This window comes from Acanthisitta chloris, unplaced genomic scaffold, assembly GCF_000695815.1.
Source record: "Acanthisitta chloris isolate BGI_N310 unplaced genomic scaffold, ASM69581v1 scaffold24559, whole genome shotgun sequence".
NCBI classification, from domain to species: domain Eukaryota; kingdom Metazoa; phylum Chordata; class Aves; order Passeriformes; family Acanthisittidae; genus Acanthisitta; species Acanthisitta chloris.
In genome coordinates this window covers 61290-70001 of record NW_008692509.1, presented here as the reverse complement: position 1 = coordinate 70001, position 8712 = coordinate 61290, and the positions used below count along the sequence as shown (strand labels likewise).

The 8712-nt window shown below is 42.7% G+C and overlaps 2 protein-coding genes across 2 annotated transcripts in view; both read right to left on the bottom strand.

Moving 5' to 3' along the window:
• Positions 1 to 213: 213 nt before the first annotated feature.
• On the bottom strand, positions 214 to 5316 carry LOC103809837 (macrophage migration inhibitory factor-like). The gene is given in 4 exon segments (XM_009082706.1): positions 214 to 342; positions 909 to 1021; positions 1024 to 1087; positions 5209 to 5316. Coding segments are annotated over 4 exon segments (414 nt in total).
• A 2710-nt stretch (positions 5317 to 8026) lies between these two features.
• Positions 8027 to 8712, bottom strand: part of LOC103809834 (solute carrier family 2, facilitated glucose transporter member 11-like) — an 8344-nt gene continuing 7658 nt past the window's right edge. The window contains exons 11-12 of the mRNA XM_009082702.1: positions 8559 to 8686; positions 8027 to 8233 (exon numbers count right to left, since the gene is read on the bottom strand). Of these exons, the coding sequence (XP_009080950.1) occupies positions 8027 to 8233; positions 8559 to 8686 (335 nt within the window). The remainder of the gene's footprint in view (positions 8234 to 8558; positions 8687 to 8712) is intronic.

Here is an 8712-nt window from a genome sequence, read left to right as displayed (position 1 = left end):
GGCCAAAGAGTAACAAGGCAGTCTCACTCATAAGGATTCTGCTGGATTTTTACTTTGATTTAGGCAGCAGACAAGATGTTATCCAGCAGTGAGTAGCAGCAACTAAGGTACCATTGCCTTTTGCATTTGTCAGTTGCTGCTAACATGACTAGAACTGCAGTACTCAAACCACAGTGAGGGTTCAGGAGTAAGCTGTTACCACCCAAGGGCACCTCAAGCAAAGGTGTTGTTCCAGCCTGCATGGCCAGCACGGATGTCAAAGAAGCTGACACAGACTCTGAAAGGGAAGACAGACACTGTTAGCTGCTTGGAGCAGAGTGCTGCAGGCTGGCCAGGGTGCTCCTGCAACAGGACACAAGGCCACCCTGTAGACTGTCCCCCAGGGTTTTACACTTCTCAGGTCTTGCACTCCCTTCTCCATGTTCCTTTTAATGCCTTGCCTACTTGCATTCTGGAATTCCTTGTGTTTTTCTACTTCTTGTTTTAAGGAGCTCTCAAGACACTGTATTTTATTTAGTCTGGAGCAGATTGGCATACTTTGAGAAAATGGCCTGGAAAGGCTTATAAGTAAGTGGAAGCTGTTGCTATAGACCTCAGCGTGTACCCCACAGGCAGTAGGGAAGTGTTGGTACATGTCACGTCAAGTTATTGTGCCTGTACCTGGGTTTTTGCACATGAGATCTGTGGGCACATGCAGTGCCTGAACCTACATCATTTTAACCAAGAAATTTTACACTTTCTGGACATCAGCATTGCAGCTCATGCTCCTTTCTTCCTTTTAGTTGCAGAATTGCTCAATTGACTTGGCATTTGGCCTCTTCAAATAGCATATTAATGGAGAACACCAAAGGACAAGTCTGGGAGTAATAGTTTTAACAATCTGTGGAAAGTCATTTCAGACAAGTTGCTGTATGAGCTCCACTGTCAGATGGTATTTTCAGCTGTTTGTTCATCAGGTCACAAAACAATTTGGAGTAGCCCTTGTTGTTCTGCTCCCCTATCTTGCCAATGCTGTAGAGAAAGCACAGTGGTCTGTGGAGCCACTGAAGGACATCACCTGATCAGGAGAGATCTGTAAGGCTAGATACTGTTGGGAGAAAAAAAGGAATATTTTCCTTTGCCATCTTAAGAAAAGTTTTGGAAACCCAGGAAGGTATTTATGTACCTAAACTGCAGTTAAAATGGGTGCATGATTTTCACGTGCAAGGCTTTCATGTGTTGACATCTTACTGTCTGGACTTACATTCCACTCCAAGACATTCACTGCTGTGTCATGGGCTGGTACAAAGACATACTATTTAGGCTTGGGAGTCTTGGTTCCTAGTAATTGCTCTGGCTGGGTAAGGACAGTTGCAGGGGAAACAACAGTGTGTGTGCTGCTCTGTCCACCTCCAGGCTTCAGTGGCTGCTCTGGCCAGTCAGCAGCAAATACTCTCCTTTTGTACCCAAACATGTGTGAAACCTAGGATGAGAATGGATGGGTGGCTGGGGTGCACCCTGTAAGCAGTCTCTACTGAAACATTCCACACCAGGCAAGGGGTGTGCATGGATATTGCTCTAGGGGAGGGACTCACCAAAATGCTCAATGCCTGACAAGCACTGCTGGCTCTGCAGTGAACACCATGCACTACAGAGAATTGCAGCCTGCAGCCCCAGGGCCCAGTTACCTACTGAAAGAAGGGCTCTGGGGTACATGGTTGGAAGAAGAACACTGCAGTAACATCTTTACCACCTTTGAATTTTGGGTAGAAAGTCCAGGTACTCCAGGAGCTCAGTGACCTGCAGTACCTCCAGAACCTCCTCCAAGCCACCAGGCTGTCCCTGTCTGTGTGGGAAGGTCAGGGTTGAGTGGGGGGTGTGCAATTGCATTGCTGCCACGCTACGTTCCAGAGAGATTTTGCACCTCACTGGCTCCTGTTGCAGTCTTCCCTGCTGAGGTAAATGTGAACTGACACAGCAGAAGTCTAAATCAACATCCCCCTCATTAAACAAAATACAGCCTAATCCTACTTTTGTTCTTGATATCAGGAAAAATAGAAGAAAGTATCTATGTTAATATTAATGACCAGCCTGCAATTTTCCCTACTGCTAATACACGGTGTCAGATCCACACACTGGGGAATCTAGGGATCAGTTCCTTTGGCACCCATCTGTCTTCTGTTCTGTTCTTACCCACGTTTATTAGCAGCGCATCATTGGAACTCAGCAGCAATTAACCCTCTTGGTAAAACAAGCTAGCCTGAGTACCAGGAGTTGTCTGGGTAATTAGTCTTGGCCATCATTTACAGCTTGTTTGGGTGTGAGGTGCATCAGACCACAGCAGTACAGGATAAGCCAAGGAGATCCTGCTGAGGTATCACTTGCTTGGCCCTGTTCTGCCCTGGCTGGACACTGTATGCTCTCGACTTTATGCCAAATGTAGGCACATGTGTGGCTTTAACATCTACCCCAGAAGCAGGGTATTATTAAAAATAAAATTAAGCTGAAGCATTAATCAACATAATTTTCTCCTTAGAGCAGTTTGAAAATATTTGAAACAGTTCTTCTAGTAGGAAAAAAACATATTTGATTAAAAAATCAGTAGTTTTTTTCCAAATGGTACAGTTTCCTGTGAGAGGAAAGCTCTGCATTCCAGCCCACCCTAATCCATTCTTTCTTTCTGTGTTATAACTAAGAGACTGTCCCTTTCCTATTGCCTCCTTTGTCACGAAGAGCTTGCATGTCCCCTTCAGAAAAATCTCTTTGTTATTCCCCGTATATTTCTAAGTCCCATTACATATCCCTTCCACACAGCTGCACAAACCTATTCCAGCTGCATCCCAGCCCTGGCCTCTAGCTTTATATTCAGGAGCTGTTATGCAAGAACCACCAGCTGACACCCCCCCACCCCCCCAACAGCAAGTACTTGTTTGCTAGACTGATAAAAATGTTGGCTTTTTTAAGAGGGATAGAACACATCAGTTTTACATAAGAATTTCATTATATTACTACATGTGTTGGGGAAAAAACGTAATCTCACTCCCATTTACAGTTAAGCCTCCTTTCTGCAGAAACAAAGCTTACACAAGCCTCAAACATGCTTCTAACTATACCCCTAGATAACTAACTTTGGTCAAATTTGGCAGAGATTGATTTTCCACATGTTTAATGGGAATGGTTGATTGCAAAGAGCTCTATTCCTGTCCCTAAAGAAAGGGGGGGGGCATTTATAAGACAATCTTTCTGGAAGAGACACAGTAGAACCAGCTCCTTCAGGTCAATTGACTTTTTAACTTGATACAAATCAATGTGATGAGACATCCAACCGCATTTTAAAGTCTACAGCCATGCAAGAAGAAGTAGAAATATTCTAATTATCAGTGCGGAATGAAGAGTTTCTAATTGGTCAAAGAAATGTTAGTACCATTAACCATCCCATCACTGGTGGGATTCATGGCACAAGTTCAGTGCAGAATCTGACTGGAAGTCATAGAAGCTTTTCAAATTTTCCACCAAGGACCAGCTGAAATCTTACTGCAGGTTAAGCTCTTGCTTCCTGCCTTATGCCACTGAGGAACAGTGTTCCCATCTCTTCCATAACAGCCTCACCCTTCATCCTTCTCTCCTAGAAGAGCCAGAATATGTGCTGATCTGTAGTCTCTTATTTCTTAAGTGTTTTTCCTTTGGTACATCTCTAATCTGCCTATGTCTTGCTTGAAAGGCCTGAGGTGGATGGAGAACCCCTGCTGACACTTACTTCTACCTTGTGCACAACAGAAGTGAAATCCCCCTGCTCCCGAGCATTGTCTTAACTCTTATTTCTCCTGTAACCCATAGTAGTTCCCCAAAAATTTACTCTTTAATGAATTATTCTTTGTATTTTCTGAAGTTTCATTTATTAATCAACTATTGAAAGAAAGCTTCTTGACTTGATGAAGATCTCTTACTATCTTCTTGAATTCTTGCTCTGTCTGCCATGCACACAAGCTATTGTCATCTGCTCACCCCAGCCCACTGAGTCATTACTCTAACTGTTGACTAGACCTGAGCGTAAGAGACTACTGAGGGTCTGTTTAACGTGTTACTGATTTTGACAAAACCATGGCAACTGCTGGCAATTTTCTTCTTACCATTTTCAAGACATTCCAGAGTTTGTCCTATTTTCAGTTGTCCCACTAGGTTTTGAATTTTGGGTTCATTCTTCTCTCCTCAGAGGACTTCCAATGTGGTAGTTATCAAATGATGGCTGAGGTGTTCGGATATCTCTGTTGCCATCTTTTGGGGGTGACTCCCACTTCAGAGCACTTGGGTTCTATTTCAGAGCAAAGGTCCTTCAGGTGTCCCAGCACACAGAGAAAGGACTCAGGCACCAAAACTTCATTCCTTCTACAGTTTGAAAGCATCACTCCCGAAGCAAAATAACGTTTTCTGAAAACGTTCACTTGCTAGTGAACATGCACAAAGCCCGTAGCCAGTTCACTGAAGTTACTGCTGCTACAGCAGCTGAGGTGTAGCTCATCTGACAAAGCTTACAGCTCTGTAAAGAATCTTTCACCTAGTTTGTCATGTTCATCAACAATCTTCAGTTAGCAACTGATACAGTGACTAGTGACCATCCAGTATTAAGAAAATAAAAGCCTTATAAAACCTTGTAAGACCTTTAACACCAGTATTTCAGTACTACACCTCAGTAGCATATTGACATGGATTTTGGCAGGTAAAACCCCTTCAGCTGGTAATGAAACCAGCAGACAGCTTTTATTCCGGTATTTTGGCTACATATTTTTGCCACATAGATAGTTTTGCTAGATGACCAAGCAAGCTGAGTAACTCATTTTTACTTAATTTCTAACCACCGGGCTGCAGGCAATTTGGTGGCAAATAACAAGCACATATTCAGCAGGTCTCAGCGAGGAAGTTGAGGGTGAGGTTTGCTTTCAGTCAGCCAAATTCTTGAGAGGTGTTCACAGAGATACCTGTGCACACATACCCACACATCCAGTGTCTCCACCTGCCTAGAGACCTACATGGAATACCATCCTACACAAAGCTAGCTTAAATACTGAAGTGTTTTGAGACCTCAGCAGAACTAAGTTACAGCAAGCAAGAAGACTGTAAATACTGGTGAGTCATTAGGTATATTAGTTTATCAAGGCTGTTACTGAGAAATAGCTCACTGCATAGGCACAGGTGACTAAGGAAGGAAAACATTTGAGCATCTGGACTTACCTGTGCTGGTTTGCCCAATGCTTTTGATAACTGTTGGGTGAGCTCCCCTGTAAAAGATTCTGGAACTTTATCCTTGCTTATATTTGTGTTAACAATGAATTTAGGCATCTGTGAGTCACAAGAGGGTTTGCTTTCAGCTTACCTAGTTCACAGCTTTGTTTCTAACTCACCTGCAAACCAGCTCACCCTACTGTGCTAGTAAGCACCTCAAGAGCTTTTAAAGAGTCAGTGATACCTCCCTCAGGTGCCCTGGGAGGGGTGGGGGTGCCTTGGGAGAGGTGTGTCTGCATGTGCCATCTGCAGACTGCTAATACAGGCAGGCAAGGGACTGTCCTAGGAGGGAACATGGGTTTTGCACTCTGGAAACCAAAGCATCCAAAGTTACACTTCACATTTGGATACAGCCTGATCATGAAAACAGTGAAAAGGCAAGTGTTTCAGAGAGTGAGAGTGGGAAAGTTAGAATGTCCCTCTTTATGCAAGTCTTATAATTATTGTAAAAAATTTAGATGGATGACTCAGTTGTGAGGTCTGGAACTCTTCCTGTGGAATAGGCCATAACAGAAAAACTCCAGTAGCACATGTTGTGCAGACCTTTCCTGAACTATGACTAAGTCATGACAAAGATGCCTTAAAATCAGGGTCTTGATTTTCCACTGTGGTGAGCACTGGATTCTACATGCTCAGAACAGGATTGTTTTCAGCTTGCTCCTTTGTTGTGCAAATAGTCCCATAACAGTCATAACTCCTGAGAGATAGGAAATCCACAGGCTTTCTCACATGAGCATCTTTTATCCAGAGTATGTGGGAGCTGGAATCAGTTCTCATTGCTGCCTGGTAGAGCCTTACATGAGGCTCTACATGGGAGAAGTGGTTTAGAGGGATCATACAGCATTTGGTAGAGGGTGTTTGCAGTGAGGTGTGTGAGGAAAGCAGGTTGAAAATGCTGATGGGGATAAAATAAATTGTTTCTTAATCTCTCCATGTGAAAGGTGGCAGGTGTCTATGCTCAGTAGTTTCTGAGTTAAGGACTTTTCTATTCACTCCATTCCCCAGGCTGTGGAAAAGAGGGAGAGCTTTCTGTAGCTTGCACTAAATGCTTGTACTGCAAAGGTGTAATTTAAGCAAATACCTTAAAATTCTAAAGTTGATTGTGTTCAAGGTCACTGCTGGACTGGGCCCTGAGCAACCTGGTCTGATGGGTGCCATCCCTGCCCATGGCAGGGGGAGGTTGGAAGTGGGTGGTATTTAAGGTCCCTTCCAACCCAAGCCATTCTATGATTCTATGATTGTGTGGTGTGTGTTGATTTTAAGTCAGTCCCTTCACCAAAGCACCCTTGCTGTAAAAAGTCAGCAAAGAAAGTCAGGAGATGAATCACTATGTGTCAGTGTTCATCTACAGCCCATGTTAGGGTATTGTGTTTCCTGTATGCAAAGCATTCTGAAAATAATGAAAGCCCTGAAAAAAAGCAGAAATAAAATCTGTTTATACAAAGAGCCTTTTCAGGGCATGTTTTCTAAGTCAAAGCATTATAAACAAACTCAAGTGACACCTCTTTCTGTAAGGAGAGGAACTGTAGTTTGTAATATTGATTAATTATTTTCTTCAGTGATTTGGATGCAGGTGGCATGATCCAAAGCATTTAGTCACAGGTCATACTATACTTGTTGGTGGTCACTTGGAAAAACTGAGACGATTTCCACTGAACTTCACAACCTATTTTTACTGCTGGGTGCAATAATCACTCGTTATTCGCAGCTTGCTTACATAACAAGAAAAAGCATTTCCAAAACAAACTCTTCTCTGAAAACATCTGATGTAATTCCCAGAAGCTGATGTACCAGGTTGGAACTCAGTTCCTTAGACACCACGGATGCTCCTGGGAGTGTACTTTATTCTACAGCAACCATTTTGCTTCTTTTGCATACAATAACATCTTAGTTTGGCAGGTCCTTTTCATTGCCTAGAGTTACTAGGGTGTTCTCCACTGAGAATTCCATTACATCTCCAGCAGGTTTGTTGCACAATACAATTTCACTTTCAATATTTTTTTCAGTTATCATGCTGGAACCTTTTTTTCCCAGTTTATTCTGCTGTTTTTAGTCCATATCTGCTCAGAGCACCCTAAACTGTGTCTGTAGCTTTTCCTCTACCTGCCTGCTAGTCAGATATTTTAGACTTCTGTATTTCCCCAGCCTTGTGGCTGATGGTCAGCTTGCCTTCTGAATCCTTCATTCCCTTGTTTGTCATCTTAAATTATTTTAATTGGTCTTTCAGTTTTCGGATACTTTTCTCTAAGCTCTTTGCCATCGGTTACCTGGTTCTGAGGAACTCAGTGCTAGTGAGTTCTCATTTAGGAAAGGTCAATAACAAACTGCTCAGGTATCTGTGGCATTGGGCAGGACTCCTGGGAACAGGGGATACCAACTGAGGCCCAGTGCTGTGGGCCAGGACTATGAGCAGAGTCTGTGTGCATGTTCTTCTAGCAGGATTTGAGCCCTATGGACTGTTAACAAAATGTTTTAAAACTTCTTAAGGTGTACTATCATAAATAGGTTCTTTAATGGGAAAAAAACTCTTTATGTCCAGTAGATCTTGAAACTGGGTGATGAAATTTCCTGTGAAAATGCTTAAATATCATTCAGAAATAAAACTGTAGCATAATAAGTTTCATATTGACATGAAAAGAAGAAAAAGAGAAAGAAAAAAGAAATGAGACAGAAGAGCTTGCAGTCAGTTTTTAATGATTCCTTTTTAGTTCCATTGCAACCTTGTTTCCTGTCTTTCCTAAGAGATGCAAGTTTCTCCTCTGAATATTCAGAGCTTGGTGCAAGACAACTGTTCCTTAGGAAAGTTATTTTCAGTGACTGAGGTTTCTTTTTTCCCAAAGTTGAGCTTGTTGAACTCTGCTTTTATTTCCATGATTGACTTCCCCTTGGTCTCAGGCAGATACAGGTAGATGAAAATTGCTGATAAAGCAAGGATTCCAAAAAATATGAGGAAGCAGAAGGGTCCAAGGTTATCCTGCAGGCAGAAATGTGAGACAGTGTAAGGAAAATAAGAATCTAATTTCTATTCGTGTCTTAGATGTGTCTTGTAAGTCAAAATTCAAAGGTGTGCTCCATACACCATCCAGGGCATGTGTCAAACCAGGAGTTTCCACTGGCCATGTTTGACCTGAGTCCAATTGCTGCTCCTCTGACAGGCCTGGGAATTCCTGAGCAGGTTTGGTATTTGGACAGACCTCTAAGCTTTGCATGTCATTGCAATTTATTGCCATTATTTTGCTCCCTGTCAGCATTCAGAAATGGATTAGCCTGGAAGGAGGGATTCAGGTAGAGTCACTTACAACAATCACTGGAAAAATCATCCCAAGTACAAACAGTCCCATCCAGTTGATGCAGCCAACTATCAGAAAGGCTGATGGTCTGTATGTCTGACTGAAGATTTCAACCATGACAGATATAGTGGCTCCAGCTGAAAAAGAAAAGCCAAAGACAAAC